Here is a 24,298-nt window from a genome sequence, read left to right on the forward strand (position 1 = left end):
GACAATTTAAACAGTCTCAACACTTAATTGAAATACATTCCAATGCAACCAGTGCTAAAGCCTCCCTGCCTTATTATCCAGGTGACAGAACCAAAATGTCCTGGTCAGGGTCCAAGGCAAATTGTTCAGAAGTTTAGCACCAGCAAAACCTCAGAGTGAGAAAGGTCTACTCCTACCAGTGTATCTGCCAAATCCTTCTATAAAATCAATGCTCTCTTGTCTGGTCTAAAGATGAACAGCACAATAAACTAAAATCTAAACTCCACCTTTTGCCTCAGGCAGAGACATAATCCATTGATTTCAATAGATTTTAAAGCAGCTCTACACAATCTTTACGGACCCACAAGCACAAAAATGCACAGAAGCCAACAAGGCACCAAATGGAACATTAAACTTCTCGCTTCCAGATGCCATTCCTGCGGTAGCCACGGACTCTTGTTGCCAAGAGAAGTGTTGGATGGTTCCACGGAGAAGGGACTAGAAAATGGTGCTCTCGAGGCTTAACTGCAAGAAACTTGAACAGTTATTTCAAAGTGTTTCTTGCATCCCAAACCAGCAGAATCTGCAAATGACAAAACTAAGTGACAGATGGTGGTGGTAGGGCTAACAGCTGATTTCAGTGGAATGGAGAATTGGACCTCACATTTCTAAACAGTCACTGCTATTATTGAACTCAGTTTGACTTTGATTCCAGTTCCTTTAAGGAGTGCAAAGCAGAGCTCTGCCAGCTGATGAACCACAGTCTGGCATGGCAGCACCAGGGAGGTACTCCAAACACTCTTTGAGTCTTTCTTCTGAGAATCTCCAAATGTAGTTTTATTCCTCCTGCTAGGGCCACCTATAAGCATCAGACATACTAGTAGTAACTGCTCAAACAAACACCTGTGCCAGAATCAGGTAGAAAACTGTCCACTCACAAGGCTAGAATTGGGCTCACTCTTGGCTACTTAGTTGGTCATCTTCAAATGATTTTGGTGGTTCCTACTTTAAGAAGTATTTAATGATCTAAAGGAACACAATCTTCGACCTCACTATCTCAGGAATAGTACAAACCATCAGATGACAGCTGAGGGAGATATTTTCTGCCCAGTATTTTCACTGAGAATTTCCATTTTGTACAAGTTCATCACAACCCTGGTTCACTGACACTATGGTTGAGACGACTGTCATCAGGTTAAGGGTTTATCTCAATTTCTATAGAGATTTAGGTGTCAAACTTGCGTCTGGCTGCAATTTTGCTAGTAGCATAGTTTTCCGAAGGAATAAAAAGCCTAATGAGATCCAGCAGATGGGAACGTACTGCATTCCTTACAGTATTGGGGCACTTGTGGTGAGTCCTTTCCAAACAGGGGGCCCACCTGAGCCAAGACCTGCAACCTGCATCCATACTCATGCCCATTGAGTTCACCTCTGGTAAAAAAAGCTCAAAGTTGATTAAGCACTAAAACTAATGACCACTATTAAAACAAATGCTTCTGCAAGTTACGACTGCTTTCCAGAATTCTTTAATAAAGCTTGGTGTATGTGAATAATACATGAATAATTAGGCATGAATAATAAATTATAGCTCTGTTCGTGTAGCTTTATGTATCCATCCTCCTGAAGCACCTATAGTCTCAGGCACATCAACAACCTCTAATAAACAGAATGCACAGATGAGAGATTTACATAAATGTATTTTAATACTGGCAGGCATATGTTACTATTAGGAGGTGCCCTATATTTACACCTGGGGAAGCGCACATTTGTGCTGCGCAAGCCAAGAAAGATTCGGGTGAAATATTTCAGCATGGGGACCGCTCATCACCGAGCAGGGCAAGGTGCGTCTGAGACACCGGGGGAATCCGAGCAGCGACCCCCAAGGATGGGCACTGAGGGGAGGCAAAATGGCGCCGCCCCCCCCGGGGAGGAGGAGTGCGGGCGGAAGTGGAGCTACCGGGCGGAAGTAGCCGCTGCGGGGCGGAGCGGAAGTGCTGGCGGCGAGCGGTGAGGGCCGAGCGCAGGTGAGTGGTGGCGGGGCCGGGCGCGGGGTCCCGCGCGTTACCGGCTTCGCCGGGAGGTGCTCCTTGCGGCTGCTGGGCCCGATTTGACTCTTTATTTCAAACCCTACAGCTTTAATAAATGAAGATAACCCTGTGAGCTTGAGGACGGGGTTGAAATGATGGCAACTTGCAGAATCTGTTAAGAGTCTGAGGCGGTTTTTTGTTTGTACGCGGCCCTGCGGCCTTTAGAGCCGTAAAATCGTAGAACCATGGAATTATTAAGGTTGGAAAGGACCTTCGGGATCATCGGGTCCAACCCATTCCCAGTTTGTGGCTGTTGTGCTGCTTTGTGGCTCTGCGGGCCTCTGCTGCTGCAGGAGAAATAATGCCAAGTAAATGCAAGTGATCTAGAGTAGAATAAGAGTCGTTATGGCAGGGGATTGTATTGAGTATGGTTTTCTGTGGCCTGATGGCAACTACACATCTTGGGCAGGAGTGTGGCGGTATGTTGCTCATACAAAACCGTGCATGATTCTGGTATTGTTTTACCTTTGCTAAGGGTGGTGGCAGGTAGGAGTAACACGTGCCTGGGGAGCTTAAATGCTGCTTCAGGGAAGTGATGAAGGAGTATTACAAACCTCAGTATTTCCATAAAGTAAGTGCCATCCTCTGCGATACACCAGTGATGTGTTAGGTTGTGACTGGAGGCCCTTATTGCCCTAACCAGCCTTCCTCCTCAGGCTGACACTTGAGCTGAAATTGGGTAATCCAAAAACGTGTCTTTGTGCTTGAAGCAGTCTGAGACTTGGTTGCTTTCTGTCCTTTTGCACCTTTTTTTAGTCCAAATTCACCCATTGGTCCCAATGGTGTTTGTTAGACTATCTGCAGCGCTGACAGGCTTTTCAAACGACCATATCCATGGTCCATATCCATGAGTCCAAAGCATAACAGAAAGGTATTTATTGAGATTCTTCATCCAGACTGGGGTTACACCAGCGAATGATCCTATATCTGCGTAATGATCGCTGTGTTCTAGTGTGTATAGGTGCTTATGGGCCTTTCTTTCACTGTATTTGTGATGCCTTGCAGGCATCCCTAGGACAAGGTTTTCCCCAGCAGGCTGTGCATGTTGGCTAGGTGGTGGCCCCCTCTAGACAAACAGCTTCTGAGCAGGTAGCTTTTAAACAGCAGGTTACAAGATTGAAGGTAACCAGGCTGTATGGTGCTGGTGGCAGTGCTGATGATGAGTCCCGTTTGTTATTTTTCTTACGTGTTTTCTGTGGGTGCTGCTGGAAAAGAATTGTTCTTTGTGATGGCCAGGTGAGTGTTGCTAAAGTGCTTACGTAGCCTCCAGAGGGCATGGAAAGAGCTACCGTTTCAAAGTAAATTATTTTTACCTTGGTCTGTCTGCAAGTACCATGTGTATTTAAACAATTTCTTGCCCATTGGACTGCAGAAGGACCAAGTCAAAGGCCTTGGTTGTATTAAATTTCTAGACTCAGAAAATAGAAAGAACACATTGAAGTCTTTTATCTATTTTTCACACCAGACTAATGCCCACCTCTGTATTACCACCCTGTAACTGTTTGGGTGTCCTCCATATCCACATGGAGGAAGGACCGACTTTGAGGAAATAGTTTCTGACACATTTCTGCCCCATCTCTTTAGACAGTGACTGCAAAATTGGCTTCTTCTGCCTGACAAATCTCCAGGCAAATAAAGGCAGCCTCAAGGCCCCATATGTTTTTGAATAATGTAAGTGATATGCAGACTCAGACAATGGTGTGTGTGCATCCCTGTGTGGAAGAGGCTTAGCGCAGAAAGATTAGCAGCACGCTTTGCTTATAACCAGGCGTTTTGTGTCTGCTAATCCTAGCACCATCCTCGCTCAGGCTTTGAAGCCCATGACGACAGGGCATGAAACACTTGGCTTTTGATGCATGTGATGCTGCTTATGCATATGAAAGGGGGACCTATCAACTGAAGTATGACTACTGGAGCCCCTGTTGTGGCAGAAAGGTCCATAAATAAACAGCAAGTAGGTGTGCTTATGCTAGAAGTGCACAAAAAAAGGAGCCGTCTGCAGGAGCTGCAATTTTTGCTGTGCATTTGGAGGGGAACTGGGAGTGTTTCTGCCTGCTCAGCATCAGTCAGAGCCGCAGTGACATCCCAGGTGCGTGAGGCAAGGTAGCAGCGTGCTCCCCTCCCCTCCCTTCCTGCTGGGAAGTTGCCCCTCGCTGGTGGCTGTGTTCCACAGACATCCTTGGTGCTGTTTGGCAGAGAGGCTGGACATTTTCCTTCTGTATTGGGAGGGTTTTACGGTTCAGAGGGTACGGGGAAGCTCTCCTTGTTGCTGCCTATGCCATGTGTAGGCTTGGTGTAAATGGAAGTTGTTGTTCTGGGACTCCTGAGCTGACAGCTTTCATTAAGGCCAGCGTGTTGAGATGTCTGAAATCGGCAACTAACTCGTGATGCTGGCATCAGATGAAGAGGCCTGTTTCCTCAGTAATGAGCGCAGAAGTGAATGCAGTCCCTGGAAACTCAAAACCTCTGAAAATCCACTTTGTATTGGCCCACAAAGCTCTTAAATCTGAATGGTTTTAGTCCAATTTTTGCACAAAAGGAGGGGCAGGAAGAAGTATTTCAGCTGATCTGGTCTGGCTGTTGTTTTTACATGAATGTCTTGATTTAAAAAAAAAAAAAAAGAGAAAATCACCAAAACCAAAGAACAACACAAAACTGTAAAAGTGCCTGGGCCTCTTCTTTACTTAGAGATGATGGAGCGAGCAGCATCGTATCTAATTGGCATTGTTCAAGAATGGGATCATTAAAAATGGTAGAAATACTCCAAATGTAGGCCGTAAATACTGCATGAGGTAATTCTTGAGTCTTTTAGCATCCTTCCCGCAAGGTATCTGCCCACATACCTTACAGAAAAGGATGGTAACAGAGTAAGACAAACAAAACATTGGTTTCAAGGCAGGCTGTGTCTGCACTGGGCTTGAACTTTGTTTTGGTCTGAGATTGACGGAGGTTCGCTTCAAAGCTTTGCGTTTTCTCTTGCATACAGCCTGTCCATATGGGAGATGATCAGAGTTTTAAAAATCCGCATCTACTTCCCTTTCCAACTTCAAAGTAAATTATCATTGAGTCCTGATGGTCTTTTAGAAGTAGAAGAGATCAAATGTGTACAAAACATTTAAAAATTCCGAGTGTGGGAGGGCGTCAAGTCTGCAGCGCTAGTTCTGATCAGCGATTCAATCAGCATGATAGGTATTTGCAAACACTCGCTGCCTGGGAGAAATGGATCGATGGTCCCAGGCTCTGGGAATGAGAGGTGTAATATTTGCAAGTATTTTCATGACCAGTAGATGGGAGGTGGAAGAGTTTCTTTCTGTGTTAAGTTCTGATATAGACCAAGATACAAGTATTTGTAAATACCACCCCTGTCTTTCATCTGAAAACTGGTCTGAGCAGTGAATGAAACTGCTTGGAAATAACATAAATTCTGCCAGTAAGAGGACAGTGAAACAGAGAGAACTGAAGAAGAAGGATGATATAAGGAAGAAAACCTTTTTTTGTTTGGTTTCTTTTCTTGGGAGATTAGAGGGAGAAGGGAGCACTAGTGGTGAGCGTATTGTCCAAATCTACGTGGACAGGCTCTTGCATCCTGACAGATGCTAGTGGCAGGATGTTGAGAAGGCAGTGTGGTAGAGGCAGGAGGTTTGCGTGTCCCTGTGCCTCTGATGTTCTTGTTTGCTGATACTGGAGTAAGTCAAACCTACTGCCTTGGCACAGGTGCTTCTGTGGCTTTGCAAATCCAAGGCCGTGTGGCTGGCATTCTGGCAGCGATATACTTGTTGGCCAGCTCTGTGCTGGATGGATGCCATTCTGCTCCCAGCTGGATGCTAGACCAGGTGTTGGCTTGCCCAGTGGCACGGTGTTCGGCAGTGAAAAACAAGGTGAGCCGTTTGTCTGGGACTCCGGTATAACTAGTTGTGTCCTGGGGTGATCCTGAAGTAGATCCTGAAGAGCTGCAGTATGTACAGAAACAGCAGAGCAGGACAAAAGTGTGTAATTTTTGCTTGCTGCCCCCGTCCTTTCCCCAGGAAAACCAGTCCTCTAACCTGTTTTCCATGTCTTCCATGTGAACACCACACAGGGCCGGCCTGCAGGAGCAAGAAGGCAGGATGTTGTCGAGACCAAAGCCTGGCGAGTCCGAGGCAGACCTGATACACTTTCAAAACCAGTTCCTGGCAGCCAGAGCTTCACCTGCAGTGAAGATTGTGAAGAAAGCAGACAAGAGAAAGGGGGAGGAAGGGAGCACAGATTCTGAGAGACCCCCGCTGCAGGACAGCAAGGATGTAGTGATGCTGGATGGTAATTTCCCTTGTGGGGCTCCCTGAATTGCTTGGTTTCTCTCTGCCTTTCAGTTCCTCCCTTTCAACTTGCTGTTTTTTTTTCCCCTGCATATATCCCCATTGTAATATTCTTTGTTCTTGACCTTGTTTGAAAATGCCCTTGTGCAACATTACTGTGTCCAGTAGAAACACCTTTCCAACACACTGCCTTCATCTACATTTATCAGCTGTCTGTGGTACCTTGCCAATCACAGAAAGTACCTCTTGCATTGAGATGTGTACTCATTGGACTCTGGGTGCTTATTTTGCCATCTATCCAGACCCCAACTTTCAGCCAGCAGATCTCTCTTGATAAACTTCCTTCTTGTGGTTTTGTTTTCTTCCACCAGTAGTAACACTTCTCATGCACGTAATAGTCTCAGAAGCTCAAGGTACTTTCTTAAAAGCAACAATTTAAATCTTACAGTGCTTGCTTCTAGGTAAGAAAATGTGATACAAGTTTAGAGTGAAAAGAAGGCCTTGACTAGCTTATGATCATACTAATCACTCACTGTTGGAGCTGGCAGTGGAACTGTGCTTTCCTGTGCCTGAACACAACCTGCAAGGACACTAGTTGTTTCTGTACAGCCTTGTTTCTTCCCTTAAGATTTGCAGTCAGGCCTCAGTACCCTTTTCTGCTTATGCAGCTCTTTGAAAAAACTTTAGTGCCAACACATTAATAATAAAATTCTTAAGCATGTTGCTCTCCATTATCCAGTGCAAGTCAGACACAGAGGATTCTTAATTGTCTTACTGCTTCCTCATCTGGTTTGTTTCTCATCAGAGCAATAATAGGTGCTATTAGGGAGAGTTTGGTTTGATACTTACTGTGCAGTTTTAACCTGGCTATTTTTTTATTTCTCCTCTACAGATTTTCCTGATATTCTCCCAGCTCTAACTCCTGGTCCTCCAAAAAAGTCCAAGATCAAAAGTGCCTCTGTCCACTTTGAGGATGAAGATCCAGAGGAAAGACTTGAGAGTCACGATCGACACATTACAGCAGTCTTCAGCAAAATCATTGTATGTCTAGCTTTCACCTGATAGTCTAGTGGTTTTTGAGTGCTATGAGCTGAGCACTGGACAGGGATGAAGGGTTCTGTTGCTGCTTTTTATTTCTGCGGTGTAATGAAGCAGTTGTAGCACTGTAGACCAGTGTCCTGAAGCATCCTGAGGGAAAACAAGGCTTTTTTGGGTATATTTTTGCTGTCAGCTAAACATGGGTTTGAATCTGCTGTCCAGTCCAGACTGCCTACAGATCATGCTGCATGCATGCAGGCTTGTGCTCTAGTGTGGGTTTGGGTGAGGTTCTGCATTCTCTGAAGGGGATGTTCTCATTGCTCTGCATTGGCCCAGGCCTTCATTTGATTCTTCGGGTGGTTTGTGGAGCTTGGCAGCACAGCCTTTTGGAAGATAGCCTCACCTTGGCTTCAAGTAAGCACAAGGTGTTCTGAGCCTGACAGCTACGTAACAGAAAGCTTGTGAGCTGCAGAGCTGAGAGTTTAGCCCACTCTTAACTAAATAGTATAAACATGTGGGGCTGTCGTGATGGTTTCTACAGCATTTGATATTTTTTTTGCTGCAGGAACGAGACACGAGTGCAGTAGCAGTGACCATGCCAGTGCCCACCGGAGATCCGTTTCCCAGAACATTTCATCGTTCTGAGATAAAAAGTGAGGTAAGAGTGGGACCAACTGTTCTACACTACCTTCATTAACTATTAAGTCTTCTCCACAACAAAGTGCAATGCCTGGTGACTGGTAGGGCTAAAAATAAGTGACTTGGCATGCTGGAGATAAGGAGTTGGCTCAGCATTGTTCTGGCATTGCCTTCTTAGTAAAGAAGAAAATTCTCCTACCAAACTGCCATCAAACAGGCAGTCCATACCCTGCAGTTAAATAACACTGGAATTCTTCCAGTTTAGGAAAAAGGCAACCCCCTTCAGCTAACTTTAGTGAGAAGGATCAAATCTGCCCTGTTGTAAGACAGCGTGTTCTGCCTTGTTTTTTTCTGAGAAACAATTTCTGTGAATTTGCCTGTCAGGTTTGTGTAAATCCGTACTTACTCAAGTTGCCCCTGATTCTTGCTGGAATGACATTTGAATGCGGTTGTACAGATTATTTTTTGTGGCTTCTTAGATTTTTGACATAAAATTTGTTCTGAGGCTGTAAAGCAGGAAGCCATGGTTGCTGTCATCAGAATAGTTGTTGTAGTAGCAAGAGCTGCTAGCTGAGTAGGAGGCAGATACTGGGAAATGGAGTGCGATTGATAGCTGTGGTTGCTTTGAATAGAGAGTTGATTTTGAAGGACAGCTCTCTTGAGAGGAAGTAGTAGTACTTTTTAAACCTACCAGTTCTGTTTACCTGATGCAGGAGTACACAGTAGCTACTAAATGTTAAGATCGCCTTTTAAGCTCCTTCTCTGGACTGGGGACATGCAAGAGTCTTTTTTCTTTTTTTTTCTCTTTTTTTTTTTTTTGCTTAGTCTTTGGATTTCCCATGTATCAAAAGCTGTTCAGAGCCTTGCCCTTCCATCGCCTAGGCAAGCAGCACAGTAATTTAGTCAGGATTATTTTAGCACCACTTGCCCACTTCTTACTGTGTAAATCTCTTCACCCTGCTGCTCTCTAATCACCTTATAAGAAGCCTGTTCCAAGCATGTGGTGAGCGCAGTACAGCCCCATTTATCCTCAGAAATGCAAAGTATTCAGCTATGCAGGGTTTCCAAGCAGCAGGAAAGCTGGAACTGTTATGTTTGGTGATATTTTAGGTGTACTTGCCTGGTCTGAATTATAATTAATCATCTTCTCTCTCTAGGTAGAAGAAACATTCAGGTGTTCTGTGTTTCTGTCCTAGCATTAAATTGTACGTTAAAAAACGGAATAGCACGCATACAGAAAAGGGCAGGTGGCTGCCAGCAGCTTCTCTTGTGTCGTGTCCCAAAGTCTGATTCGAGGGTGTCTTTAGGATCAGATTTACATATTTGTTAGTGCCAGGTGTGCGGGGGAGTCTGAAAAGAGTGGTGACACACGGCTTCCTTGTTTGCAGGTGAAGGTGGGATCTGGAAGAAAAAGCATCTTTGCACAAAAGATGGCAGCAAGAAGGGCTGCTGAAAAGGAAGCAACAGCTCCCTCTGCTGCTGAGTGCGTGCAAATAAGATCAACTCCTCGGGATGCCCTGGATCCTGAGGGATCAGCAGAAGAGGCACCTCGCCCTGGCAACAGGGATGGTAAGTGGAAAAGTTTCTGCTTATCCACTCTACTATATTTTACATAGCCTTAATTAAATCTTAATTAAACCTTAAACTGTTGTCATAACACCAGTGCACCTTATCTTTAAATGAGGGAAGTGCTGTTGTCCTTAGTTCAGACATCGCAAAGTCACTTGGAATGTCTGTGGCACGGCAAGGACTTGAAATGGTCAGAGACCCAAATCAACATTCTAAAAATTGGGTCAGCTTTCTCACTAATTTTCTTTTCTGTTTTTTCATAAGGCCAAACAGATTTATTTTTCAAGGTTCTTGCCCTCCTTTTCTTCTCTGTCTGTCACATGTGAAGCATTTCTTGTTTCATCAGTAGCTTTTGCAGTTTTGGGGGAAGGGTCCATCTTGTGCACAATAAAAGCGTTCAGGACCCCTGACAAAGGTTCCCATTGCTACCTACCTGGAAGTTGAAAGCTCAGTCTTCCATCACTGGATGCTCTGCCATGAGACTGTGGCTTTGCTCTATAAGGAGTGTTGTGAGGCAGTGCTGATGAGTCAGTGCCACCTCCAGCAGTTATTTGTCTGACAGCAATGTGACAAGGAAAGATGAAACCAATTCAAGTGGTACCTGCAGCTCCGGGCTTGTGTGTGCGCATGCACGTCTGTGTCTTGAGGAGTCCCCTCTGCACAGGACTACCGTATGTCTGGGTTTTTCCATGATATCCTCTTTTTCACATTGAAATGGATGCTAGATATCATTTAAAGGTTTTCACCATTTGGCTAAGGATTCTGTCAAATAAATGGTAAGAAAACTCTCAGCATGCTGTGCAGTAAACGCACTAATCCACCATCCAGGTCAATTGCGGTGTGCTGTATACCCTGCTACAATTGTGCCTGTGTACTTCTGTCTGAGAAATACCAAAGGGAAACACAGCAGCCCCATGGCTGTGATCCCCTTGAAGTAGAACACTTATAAATGTAGTAATACAACGGAGGGATCAGGAAATGGCTTAGCCTCTGTAAGATTGCTGGGGAAGGGTTTCTGTGAGAGAATTGCTAGAAGCAAGAGGAGAAGTGGTGTAGCTCCATTTCTTGTAATAAACATTATGCTCAAGTTCACCTTTTGTTGCTTCGCTTTACAGAAACCAAATTAATTCTCTTTTGTCCCTCCCCAACTCCTAATGAAACAAGAGAGAAATGGTGTTCTGTCGTCACGTGAGACAAAAACCTGAAAGCCCAAATACTTAGTTTCAAGATAAACTAAACTTTCCTCCTAACTTGGATACCAAGGTTTCTTAAAAAAAAAAAAAAAAAAAAAAGTGTGTGTGGATTCTGCTTGGTAATGACAAAATCTAAACAAGCTTATAATGCCAGAGACTTAAATCACTAACTGCTTTCTTTGTTGAATCTTTTAGATAAAGCTGATGACTTTTTCACCACTCAGCGGCCTTGTATCATAACAGGAGAGGGTCTTGGAAGCCAAAAGAGTGAGCAGGAAGCTCAGGCTATTCACAAAGAGAACTTGGAGAAGCTGCAGTCTATGTCCCAGGAAGAGATCCTGCAGGAACAGGAAAAGCTTCTGGCTCAGCTGGGTATGTGCTTGTCAGGGTGAATTCACCTCGAGTCACGGAAGTTTACTGAATTTGAAGGTGTCTTGAAATCTCAACAAATTCACAGATCAAAGATTGGAGCTCGGGATCAGCAGTCATTGCACATGGGGGTAGTTTAACTTCTGTGTCCTGTCAGTAGCTTATGAGTAAGAATCAAGTGTGAAGGAATTTTAAGAGTGCTTATTCTTCAGTGAGAGGGGGCTTACCTTAGGATTGTCTAAGACCATTTGATGTGGGATAAGATAGTCCGTGCACTGTTACTTTGTGCACCAGATACCTGGTTACATATACATGTATTGGGGTCCTAAAATGTAACTCTCTGATGCCCATAAGAAAGGTGACAGAATCTTGCTTTTCTAACTTCACTTTATAACAATGGCATGTGTATGAAAAATACCTTGTTCATGCACATTCTTCTTGTGACTGATTTGTTGCCTTTGCTCTCTGTCCCCACCACTCAGCCTGTCAGGGTATCAGTGAAGCAAACACTTAGGGATTTTAAAAAGGGTAGGGTACATGTTAAGTATTTTTCAACAATTAATTATTTTTTAAAACAGCATATGTATTTGTGTACCCTATGGGTTGAAGTTATAGATCTTTCAGTCTTTGAGGCCTGAAGTATACTGGGGGTTATTTTGGTATTCTGAAAATATCTGTGCCCAGGGAATCATGCACAATGAAGCAACTCCTAAACTAAGTTGCCTGCTTGTGAATGAACTTGGGAACTGGACAGGTACAGACATGTGAATTAAGGAGACTTTTCCTCCATATTCAGGAGTCAGAATAATTTGCGGGTGTTTATTGCTGACCAGTTTCAGAATTCACCTCTTAAGCATGAAGTAAATGAGACTGCATGGTGTGGATTATGAGGATGGGTAGGGTCTTCAAACTCTTATAGTTGTCACTATTTTGTTTTTACCTATGGGTACTGTGGGTAGAAATAGTAGGGTTTTTTTGCCATACTGTGCACAGATTTATATAATTGGTGACTTTTGATTAATGTTTTTATGAAATAAGGCATATAGCCCCTTCATTGCTGCATACAGTAAAGTGTGGGAAAGTGAGAGCTCTGCCTGCATTCAAGAAAAAAATAGGGATGCTTTAATGAGACTGGGCTGAATGCCTCTCCCTCACTGAGGGAGGCTTATACTGCATCATAAGAGCATGCAGCAGTCACAAGTGTGCGATAGATCCCTGCATGCTCTTTAAACTGTTCAAGAGATGAGGCAGTTGTTTCTTTTTTTGGGGGTGACTTCTCTTGGGTACAGAGAACTTCTGAATTGCTTGTTCTTTGTCCTCCAAGGAATAAATAACCAATGAAAGATATATTCTATTACTTTACACATCCCTGACATGGTTTATCAAAGTATCTCTGTATGTTTTAGAGAGGTAGTGCACAGGCTCTTGCTATTTGTCTCAGGCATAAACATCCCAACGCAATCTTCTAGATGGAGAATTATCTTCCAGAGTGAGAAAGTGCACTCCATCAAAAACGATGTGGTGTATCTGTAGCAGGTCTGAAAGTTAAATCTAAAAGTCTCCTGACACTTTCTTGTTTAAGAGAGGAATCTTACCTGTCCTTCAAAACACCCCTACCTCCCAAATGTTCCTCTTCTCCAAAGCATGAAGAGAACGACCACTTATGTTTTCTGGATGTTATTAGATCATAATTAAGTCTCAGGATGTGGAATCTGTTCAGAATGAACAGGATCTCCTTCTCCTAACTTAATATGGAGACCGTGCACTGCAGTTCTAGTGCAATTCAATACAGCAGGTAATTCTTTTTATGGTGTCTGTTCTGTGTACTCTCGTAGCATTCAGAACTGAACAATTCACAGACAGGGTAGGCAAACTGTCAGACCTGGCTTCCTCCCATAAATTACAGACCAGAGTTCTCTCCGTAATGAATGGTCTTGTATGGCTGTGCCTTTTTCAGCAGCAGTGAGGGGGAAAGAAACAATTCTGGTTTTGTTTGTAAGTCAGGAGAATAAATAGATTTTTCTTGTTGCTGCTTTACCTTGAAAAACATTTATCATCTCTCTCTCTAGCGTCACCTCACCAGTCAGTTGTCCCCAGTTTACATGCTCAGGAGGTCATAAAGCAGTTAAGTGCCTCAATTTGAAAAGAAGTGACAGCTGGCACAGAAGAAGGGGGTATGTGGAATGGGAATGAAAAGACTAAGATAAATAGCAAGACCTATAGGCGTTATCAAGTATTTTGAGACTTTCTGTCACTTCTCTGTCTCTCTCTTTGTCAATACTTGCAGATCCCAGTTTAGTTGCTTTCTTAAAGTCACGACGTGGTGTTAATGTAGGCCAGAAAAATGAATTAAAAAAGGAACAGAACAGACCAGAGGAGTTTGTGGAATCTCTGACTGTGCCTCAGCATGGTGTAGGAGCATCTCTTTCCATACAGGAGTCAGGTCTGGAAGAATCTGTAAGGAAGGAAGAAAATATGAAAATGGAAATGACAGGTAAGAAACAAAGTACATGTTGTTAACGTTCTGAACGTAAATGTAAGGTTTATATAGCATTTGCATCAATCCAGATTGGAGTTCTTCGGCACTTTGTTAATCAGTCAAATCAGAAATTTATCATGATATTTAATTTTTTTTTGAGTTAAGGGAAGAGCATCCTTGTCATTTCTAGTTGAGCTCCATAGATTAGAAGCATGATATGCTATGTAATGGAGGTGGTGAGCTACGCCGTGGGAGATCTTGCCTTGTTTTGGGAATTTGCTCTGAGATTTCTGTACTTACCTTCCTTTGGAAGGAAAACATGTTTTAAACGGTAAGTGTAATTGCTTTTCTGTGCAGTCGTGTAAACAGGGAAACAGAAGAGTGTGATAGGTGCAGCTGCTGCTTGAATAATTTCTTTTAACTGGGACTGGGTGGGGACAGGAGGTTGTTGGGTAAATTTCTCTAAAAAGAATCACTGATGTGCTCACAGGATAGCATGAAGGTGACAGTCAATCTCATTTCAGTGAAATTGCTCATATAGCACGTGTATGTCTTATTGTGATGCTGCTCCTGGTGGCCCCACTCTGTGGCTTGTATCACAGAGCCCATGAAGTCATTTCAAAGTTTTCCTTTGTGAGCCGTAGGTGGAAGGAAGTATTAAGGTGTAGAGAGTTCTGCTCTTTTGGAAGAATTGCACAGAGCTGTTGCCTTTTATGGCAGAACACTATAATACTCAAAAGAACCAGTGGCAAAATTATCTTGTATAACTTGGTGATGCAAGAGAGTGGTAGTGTGTCAAAAAGAATGAAGATGTGGAAGTTTGCCGATGGAAATCTTTATTTTAGCCTTCAAACTGGCAGGAGACCTAAGTGTGTGTGTACACTCATATCAGAACTGGGTCCACTGAACTTGCCTGCCTGTGAATTTCTGCATGTTGTTCACATCTCTTATTTCCCTTTCTAAATGACATAAGGAGTCTTTGATGGGTCACTAGGGGAAAGTTTTACCTCTTGCTTAATTACCTACTTTTAAGTATTGGCTTATCCCCATGTTCCAGCCAGGCTAAGGAAGCTTGCACTGATGCTGCCTGTGTTGCTTCTGCAATTTTTGTGCTTGTATGAGAAGAAAGCTGCTTTATCCCAGGCAGTTAGAGCAGCCCTTATATTCTCATGGCAGACAAAAGGAATTGTTTCTCCCTTACGTTTCTGCTATTACTGCTGCTTTCCTTACTGCAGTTTTTTTTCTCTTCAGTCATTTCTTTTTCTCTGTCATGATTTTAGGCTTTCATTCTCATAATTCTGAACACTTTTGTTCCTAGCATGTATGAAAGCGACATCTCTCCTTCATTAGCATGCTTTTTCCCAATTTCATGTTGATCTTTGGCTTCTGATGCATTCTTTGTGTCCCAGTGCAACGTGTGGACTGATGAAAGAGGCCTGTGAATCCCTCTTGGATTTCAGCTTGATATTTGCAAGAGGTAACTGTTTACCATTTCCTTGATGAGGGGGATGAATCTATGAGTGTGTATACAAGTGCAAGAGAAGGAAAGATGATTAGCCTCTTATTGAAGAAAACACCTCACTGAACAGTCCTTTTGCTGTTTTTCCCCAAGTTTTACTTTTTCACCAATCCATGTTAATCAAAAGAACTGTTTTTAATGCTTTTTTCAGAACAATTGAGTGCACAAGTAGCACCTGTTTAAGTGGCATTCCTTTACTCACCTGGGAGCAATAGGAGGAGTGTAAAGACTGAACAAGATTGTGGTAGTGCTCTTGGGAATAGCTCAGTGTTCAGAGCATTGCACGCTGACAGCATCTTTTGCTTCCCATGAAAGACTGCAAAGGAAAGAAGAAACAATTTTCTTGTGATATTCAAAATACCAAAGAAGGCACGAGAAGGAACATCATTATAAAATGAAGGGAAGCCTTTCTAGCACCTGAGTTTATGCCTACAGCTTGCCTATCCTGGCTAACAGGAGACAAAAATATCATGAACAACCCAGCAGAAATGGTCATTCTGAGTTTCCTCAGGAAGAGAAGGATAACAAAAAAGAACATGATTGCTCAAAAGTCAAACTTGCCTCTCTAATAAGATAAAAGGCCACTGTTTCTAATAAACAAGATAGTGAGATCTTTATCTAGCAACTTTTAATCTTATCAAATCAAAAAACAAATCCTGGCATCAAGACAAAAGGGAAAGCAAACAAGAACAGGAAGAATTTGTTTGGTAGCCCTTAATTTAATGCAACTCTGAAAAAGTTCAGTTGTATGTTGTATTCAGACTGTCAGCTTGTGTTTCTCTAAAGAATTTTCTCAGTAACTGAACAATCTGCTGATGCCTTGGAATATATCTGTCTTGTTGACAAGATCATAATGCTAAGGGCTGATGGTAATATGTGTAATCCTATTCATAGAACGATTAACTAATCACGGAATGATTATCCAATTTAGTGATTAATGGAGGAGAAAACAATTTATTGAATTACAAATGTCAATAGATTTAATTTTTTCTGTTGATTTTATTTCCTCTGGTTTTGCACCCACCACCCACAACCATTCCACTTACTTACATATCAGATGCTTTTTCCGTCTCTTCAATTAAAATGTGTGCTGAGCCTTTGGCTGAAATTCTGTGGAACAGCTTTCTGGCTGGAGAAGATAATGCTGTGCTTGGTTCCTTGCCTGACTCAGTATCACACTGATCATAAGGATGAAGCTTCATCCTAAAAATGATAAGTGCCCTTCCTGAAAGTTTATCTGCTAATTGGTGGAAAGTAAAGGTTGGGTTTTGGGCCAGTTATCAGCAGGGAAAGATCTGATGAAAGAAGAGCATCTCAGCTGGACCTACTGTTCCTTAATAGAATCACACATTGGTTTGGGTTGAAACGGACCTCAAAGAGCACCTAGTTCCAACCCCCTGCCAGGGACAGGGACATCTCCCACCAGACCACGTTGCTCAAAGCTGCATCCAGCCTGGTCTTGAACACCTCCAGAGATGGGGTATCTACAGCTTCTCTGGGCAACCTGTGCCAGTGCCTCACCACCCTCTGAGTAAAGAATTTCCTTCTAATATCTAATCTAAATCTCCTCTCTTCTAGTTTAAAACCATTCCTCCTTGTCCTGTCATTGTCTGCCCATGTAAAAAGTCCCTCTCCATCTTTTTTATAAGCCCCTTTTAAGTACTGAAAGGCTGCAATGAAGTCTCCCCTGAGCCTTCTCTTCTCCAGGCTGAACATTTGCAACTGTCTCAGCCTTTCCGCATAGGAGAGGTGCTCCAGCCCTCTGATCATCCTCATGGCCCTCCTTAGGGCCACAGCTCCACACCTTTCTTGTGCTTGGGGCCCCAGATGTGGATGCATTACTCCAGGTGGGGCCTCACATGGGCAGAGCAGAGGGGGACAATGATCCCACTTTTCGTGCCCTCGGTCTGCCTGCTCCTCTCCATTTGTGTGATTTCTCTTGAGATAGCAAAGACTTCTTAGTTCATTCTTCTCACACCAGTATGGGATGGTTTCCTACTAGCAAAGCATTACCTTTGCTGGTGTTTAGCTAACTTCCAATTAAATCTCTCCTGTCGCTTCACTTGGGAGATTCTTGTACATGCTGATCTGTCTCTTTCCTAGGGCAATTCTTGTGATGACAAGCATAAATGTCTTGCTTCCCAAATTGTTCTAGTCAAAGCTTAACAAGTTAAATCAGTAGTTTCTTCCTTTAGTGCTTGCACCTCTGAAATTCTTGTTCAACTGCCCAGTTTCCCCACTGAGCTGTTTCTCAGGCAAGCTGTGTCGATTTTCACTTGTTCTGTTTGTTTTCCTCCCAAGCTGATCTCCTCAAGTCTTTAGAGGGAGACACAGAATGAAGAGCAGTATTGGAAGTCCTGTGGAAGCATGAGTGTTAGCACTGGTGCTCCCGCCGGTGTATCTAGGCTGACTTTGTACTGGCATCTTTAAAACCATGCTGCATGACAGGCCAGTGATGTGCTTGGACCTACTTGCATTACTAATTCTTTTCAATCATTTCACATCTTCCCTAACATTCCCTTCCTTAAATGATATTCGTTTGCTTTCTTAAAAGTAGGACTGATATTATTTTCTGCCCTGGTTCTGATCACTTTGCTTAATTTGTATCCTGACTTCAGTTTTTCACCAAATTAGCAGTCTGTTAATTTCATTACAGTGCTGTTCACTTCCTCTTCTAGCTCTCATGGAAGATGAAAACAGCTTTATATCTTTGATGTTTATGCATTAGCCAACAGTCAGGTTGAAAATTGTTTTCTTTTTTTATATGAATACTATATTTGATGCAGTTTTTAAGCCAAATAGTTTGGCAAAGAGGGAGTAGTATTTTCTTCATTTTTGCTTTCAAAGGTAAGGCTGCTATTTTTTTTTCCCCCTCAAAGATGATGATCTGCCTGTGAAGCCGAAGAAGGAATGGATTCACATGGACAATGTGGAGTTTGAGAAGCTGGAGTGGATGAAAGATTTGCCTTCACCCCGACAGAAGAAAACCAAAAAGGTTTAAAAGCAGAAACTGATTTTTCATGTTCTTGGGGTGTCTGGTTCATGTTTCTCAGCAATAACAGTTTTGAAGTTTTCATAAACTAGTCCTCTGGTTACTTAATCTGAGAGATTTTGTAAGAATGAGAGGTCCCTCAGTCTTTTCCACGGGGTGGGATGATACGTATCTCTGTAGTCTGCAGTGCTTAAGACAGCTACTAAGCGAGAGCCTAGCAACTGTTATCTGTGATGAATCAGGTCTGAAAACTAAGAAAAAAAGGAAAGAAAATTGAGTAAATATTTTAAAAAAAAAAAAAAGAATTCGAGGTCTGATCTGGGGAGTTTGAGGTGTCACCTTCCAGGAGTTGATTTAAGAAGTGGAATTTTAAATGGTGAATAGAGTACAAGGCACTAGAAATAATCTTTCTCCCCCACCCCCCATATTAGGGAATGCAAGCTCGATTCAGCTTAAAGGGAGACTTGATTCCTGCAGACGCTGATTTGCCTACTCATCTAGGCCTGCATCACCATGGAGAAGAGGCAGAGGTAGGTATAATGAAGCAGAAAGGAAGGAACACACCCATTTCCATTTTTCTGTGTTTAATTTGTCAGATTCCTTTTGTGTCAATGCTTTTTAGTGACAAAACCCTCAGGAAAGTGTGGATGTATAGTTTCCTTTTGAAACAAGCTCCTGAAGAGAAGTTGGGTGTGCTTGCATTAACTTGCTTTGTGTGTTTTTTTGTTAACTCCATTAATGCTTTTTCTCTTTAATGCCATTAAGGATCTGTAGTTTTGAGAAAAAGGTACACATACTTCCTTTTCTTAAGAAGTAGTTTTCCATATGTCATCCATCAGAATCTCTTCCATGATTGATGTGAAACAGCAAACAACATTGAGTTGCAATTTATCTCCTGTTAGGCACTGTTTTACAGCCAATCTTAATTTAAGGGGCCTGTTTTTGTCTACAGTAGTTTTTGTTGTTGTTTTTTTTCTTTTCCTTCCCCATATAGAGGGCTGGTTATTCTCTCCAAGAGCTCTTTCATTTATCTCGCAGCCAAGTTATTCAGCAGAGGACGCTGGCTCTACAGGTCTTGGGTCGTATTGTTCAAAAGGTAAGCCACTACTTTCCGTGGAACTCCTCCCCGTAATTCAGATTTGCAGTGGATCAGCATCTGTGTTTTCTGGTGGTAGTTGTTTGCTTTCTTCTATTTAATGAAGGTGAGCAAAATCAACTGCAGGGTATTCTTTTTACACTGAGGGTCTTGCTGTTAAAAAAAACTTGCAGTGTTGGGAGAAAAACTGAGTTTCAGGTTTCTCTGCTGGGATTTGCTTTCAGGTGTTGCTCAGCAGCAGTGCTGCAGTTTCAGTTTCTTTTTTCTTTGGACACAAGTTGTTTTTTTGGGGTTACTTCTGTGATAAAAGCTATCCTTGGCAATGACCCTTTCATTTTTGTTGCCTGAGCCAGCTACATGATGTGCTTGTTCTGTAGGTGGTGAGAATGAACAAGCCTACTCTTACAGTGACGGGCATAAAGCAGAGTGAATATTTACTTCTATGCCCCTTCCCACCTAACTCTCTTGGGGGAAGTACTAACCTTTCCTCCAACAGCAGTGGAGGCAGAGAAGAAACGGTGTGGTTTTGAGAAGAAAGGTGGGGCAGAACAGGATGAAGTCGTGAGATGGGTTCAGATTTTTCTGAAATAAGGAACTGGAGTTATGCCTCTCTGTAGGGTGAAAGGAAGAGAAAATAAAGAACATTTTTCTTAAAACTTCTTCTGTGGGAAACAGCTGGCTTGCCTCCTTAATTATTATTATGGGATGGTTGTGGACTACCCAGAGAAGGTAGCCCAAGACTGACCTAAGCAGAAGAGGATTTCTTGTCCCCTAAACCAGGTGGGAAGTATGCCACTGAGTTTCTGAAATATCATTGGAATATGAAATTACTCAATTAGGACTTTTTTTTTTCCTGCATTGGCCCTTGGGTCACAGAATTGTAAGTGGGGAGAGATGTTTGTAGCATGCCAAACAGGGTGGGCATTCTGGTGGATTCCTGTTCTGCTCTTGGGGGTGTGTGACCCTCCCTCCCCCTGTGCAGAGAGGAAGAGTAAGCACGTAATGCAAAAACAGGAGCCATTTATCAGTAGGTAATGTTCCCTAGAAAGGCTGCCCTGGACTGTGGAAAGTTTGTATCAGTCAGTGATATGCTAATATCGGGTTGCATAAGACTCCTAACTGTAGTGATAACAGCAGGTGATCAGAATGTGGCTCAGGTGCCCAGTTTCATAGTGTCTGTGTGGGTTTTACTGCATTGCTGGCTTTGTAGGTCTTTCAGGATCTCTGAGGTCCTAAGCATTTTGTCTGCCTTTTCATATCACTGCTTTGAACTGGATGATACAAAAATTACCTGTCCCAGTAGGTAGTTCTGAAGTTTCCTTGGAGAACACCAGCAGAGCAGCCTGTTGTGCTGACTGCATGCAGTTTAGCTGCTTTACAATTGAAATTGGAAGAGGCAAACATGCAAAATACCAAGAGCTTTAACACTGGCTCTGTATGGCATACCTTTCAGGCTAGGGCTGGGGAGTTTGCATCATCCTTGAAGGGCAGTATTCTGCGTCTGCTGCTTGATGCTGGATTTCTCTTCTTGCTGCGCTTCTCGTTGGATGATGCAGTGGATAATGTCATGGCAGCATCTGTTGGTGCTCTGCGGGCTCTACTGGTGTCACTCGATGATGAGGTGAGAAAAAATCATTAAGTGCCCTTCTTCAGTTTCATACTAAACTGTTTACAGGAATCAGAATGAAAAGATGTGGTAAGTAGTTTCAGCAAAGTCTTGCTGGATGGGTTAGCTTAATTGTCAATAGAATGCTATTGCTGTGCTTTGTGACAGACAAGAGGGTGTGTTATCCGAGTCTGAGCAGTTCAGTCATCTGTTGTGTTTGAATTAGCTCTGCCTATGATTAAATTCAGTGCGGCTGCCGAGGGATTTTCTCTTCCTTTTTGACACCTTTACAGTCTAGATCATGTCACTACTAATAAAAGTGTACAATTTAGTCTTTTTATTTTTATTTGTAATATGGTCTCTTATGTTGTCAGCTTCTTTGTGTAGTTTTCCTGCTTCTGAACAGATTGGTGACTAAATATTCTCCCTGCTTTCCCTCATGCCTCACAGTAGTACTGTTCTCTTTCCCACTCATTGTCCATTATTCGTTGTTCTCTCATACTTTGCTTTCACTGATAAATACCTCGTTTTCTCTTCTTATGTGTTTTATTTTCTCCATGATGCTTTTTCTCCTGTTAGAAAGTTGAAACTTCTTTTGGATGTTCAGAGATACTGGGCAGCCCTGAGCAGCAAGATTAAAATGTCTTCCTGGTTGGACAGAAGCAGATCATTATGGACAAAGCAGGTTATGGCCTGTGTTTCAAGTTCCTTTCATGAGAGCTGCTCCTGTGATGCTGGAAAGGGACTGGTGTTAGAGAAGAGTGGTTAGATCTCAAGAAGCCCACCATAAATTCTCCATTCCATCAGAGCTATCCCTAGTGGAAAGGCAAGGGAAATGAAGGATTGGGTAGCTTTCTCCACATCTTGCTCTTTTTCTAAGCTATCACCCTAATGGTGTTCTGTTAGTTGAGTGCTGCCCACCCGTGTTAGGTGATTAATGCTATAAACCATCTTCTTAATGTGACTTTTTTTTTCTGACATTACTCTGGCTTACATGTCTGCAATGCTGTGATTCTAAGATCAAAACTTGTGCTTTGCTGTCTTGTGTAAGTGGGAATTGCAAAATCTCTTCATGCCAAAAGCAACACAGTAAGTGTTGTGTCAGTGTATTTTCTTGTTTGGAGGGTCCTTCCTAGAGTCTCCTGCTGCTGAGCTTCAAAAGGTCCTTGAGGAAGTGGCAGGGTTGGAAGTCTAGCCTGCTGCTCCAGGTTTTGTAAGACAAAACAGGATTCATGCCCACTATACATGCAGAAGATCAAAACACATAAATATTGTACTACCTAAATGTTTTGTTCATTCATCAGTGTCTATGGGAAGCATCTTCTTCATTTCCTTTGAAGACCAGACACAGATACTCTGTTCTGTGCTTTTCTTTCTATTGCTTGAATGAAGATCATAGGCCACAGTTGGTATTCCAGGTGGGCATGTAGCCTCATCCTATAAAGCCAGGCCTCTTCTGATCATATCACTCACTCATTTCCCAACTTTATTTAATATTGCTTTTTTTTTTTAATGTCTGATAATAACTTGCACTTTAATTTGAAAATTTCCAAAAAGGACTCAAGGTTTAGTTGAAGCCTGCCACTTCTTTTCTGACTAATGTGGTAGTTATTTCTGATTACCACTTCAGGAAATGGAAATTTAAAGCAGTTATTAAATAGTGCAAGGATTAATTTAAATTGTCTTTCATATTCTAAAACGTTTTGGGGAAAATAGGTCTGTGGGCACAATCTCCTCTCCACAGAATTGAAAGCTGCAGTATACTTCAGAGTATTTGATACTGTTATTGGTTGTGAACAAAACCACTTTTTTTCTTTGCTGAAGCTGAGGGTCATTCAACAGAAAGCCCGACAAGCATGAACAAATATGTTGGGTAGTGTTTATTTTAATATAACAATTTTTACATGGCCATTCTGTGTTATTTGTGACCTGAGTTCCACACAGGTCCAGAAATGGGAATAGAGCCAATAAATGCCAAATTCCAGTTTAATTTCTAGACCCCTCAGTGGTTATTTTATTTAATTTTTATCTTAAATGTTTTCCACTTAAGCCGCATTTCTGTTCCCTGTCTAGTGAATTTAATTTACCCCACAGTAATTGCTTTTCATGGTTTCCCAAGTGTCTGTAGGTCATAGGTTAAAATCACTTCCCTGAAAAAGCATTTCATCCCACTTGTATGTGCTTAGAGTACCCTTTACTGTGTTCTCTTTTCCTGGGGTTAGGTGGAAATCAGTAAAGCATTCTTGTGTTTTTTTTTTTTTTTCTTCCATGATAAATCTTTGTGTGAGAATTTTGTGTGCTTTTATTCTCCTTATAGAAATATCTCGATTGGACTTTCTCATGGTACCAAGGGATGGCTGCATTCCCCTTTGTCCCCAACAATGAGGAGGAAGAAGAGGAAGAAGAGGAAGAATTAACTGGAACAGAGAAGTCTCAGAATAAAAAACTAAAGGATGAAAACAAGCCAGATCCAGATGTGGCCCGATATGATGTTGTAAAGGTCAGCACAGAGCTAGGTCTGAAATCTTTTTAGGAAAATAGGCTCTAAATGGTAGCTAGGCATGCTGTTGAAATGCGTACCCTTCTGTGTATGCTACTAATGTTCTGAACAAAACTGGTTTTTTAAACAAACTTGCTGAAAGGTTGCATGCAGACATGATTTTCAAGTTCATTTACTTGAGCTAAAAGTGAAATGGTTCTAGCCACTATTGAAGTGTCTATATGTGCTGTTGTGAAGCTAAGCAGGAGCATTACAGATGGGTAGCTCTGAATTAGTTAGATTTGTCCAATGACATCTCTTTGAGTTTGACATAGGGTGGCTGCTTATCGTTTCCCCAATATCGTTTTTCATGTTTGCCTCTCTCAGAAAAAAAGTTATAATATTTAGAAGGAATTCTACATATATTTAAGCCTAATCCCATATCCCTGATATGAGATCTAATAGTAATCTTTGTCATCTCAAACCCAGTCCTGGTGGAGCTGATGCAGTTCTCTTGCCTGCCGCAATTGTTAATGTCTGTGATCACGTCACTTAATCCATGTGCTTTAGCCTGTATCCAAATGGCAGTTGCTTATAAACTCACTGGGCAATTGAATTATTGTACTGGGGCATCTGGTCTCAGTTAGTGAGTTCATGATTTCAGACGTGTTCTACTATGTTACACTGTTTAAAAGGCTTAATAAAAGAGGTGTAGATAACAACGAGGTTAGTTTGTCATTCTGGGAACAGTTACATGGTTCAGCATAGAATATATTAACGTCTCCCAAGTGGCCTGAACTCAGAAGAGACTTGGGATCAAAGTCTGCACTGTTCCAGCTGTTGTGAAATTCCATTTCACATCTGCTAATTGTTACAACCCAATTACTCCACATGTTGGAAAAAATAATATTGAAACTAGCAGCTGAATTCATTCAAGCCCAGAACCACAACCTTGCCT

At 42.3% G+C, this 24,298-nt stretch overlaps 1 protein-coding gene across 4 annotated transcripts in view; it reads left to right on the plus strand.

Moving 5' to 3' along the window:
* The first annotated feature begins 1,015 nt into the window (after positions 1 to 1,015).
* Positions 1,016 to 24,298, plus strand: part of RPAP1 (RNA polymerase II associated protein 1) — a 47,503-nt gene continuing 24,220 nt past the window's right edge. Inside the window, exons 1-13 of one of the 4 annotated variants that reach the window (XM_080593435.1) lie at positions 2,010 to 4,155; positions 5,781 to 5,944; positions 6,145 to 6,362; positions 7,254 to 7,402; positions 7,965 to 8,057; positions 9,427 to 9,607; positions 10,996 to 11,172; positions 13,457 to 13,663; positions 18,047 to 18,162; positions 18,591 to 18,689; positions 19,154 to 19,255; positions 20,709 to 20,876; positions 23,179 to 23,361. In XM_080593435.1, coding sequence (XP_080449561.1) covers positions 6,173 to 6,362; positions 7,254 to 7,402; positions 7,965 to 8,057; positions 9,427 to 9,607; positions 10,996 to 11,172; positions 13,457 to 13,663; positions 18,047 to 18,162; positions 18,591 to 18,689; positions 19,154 to 19,255; positions 20,709 to 20,876; positions 23,179 to 23,361 — 1,665 coding nt within the window. In that variant the 5' untranslated portion in view covers positions 2,010 to 4,155; positions 5,781 to 5,944; positions 6,145 to 6,172. The other 3 variants (XM_080593436.1, XM_080593434.1, XM_080593433.1) reach the window with 3 other exon arrangements.

This window comes from Anser brachyrhynchus (genome assembly GCF_964034855.1).
Source record: "Anser brachyrhynchus genome assembly, chromosome: 5".
Taxonomy (NCBI): Eukaryota; Metazoa; Chordata; class Aves; order Anseriformes; family Anatidae; genus Anser; species Anser brachyrhynchus.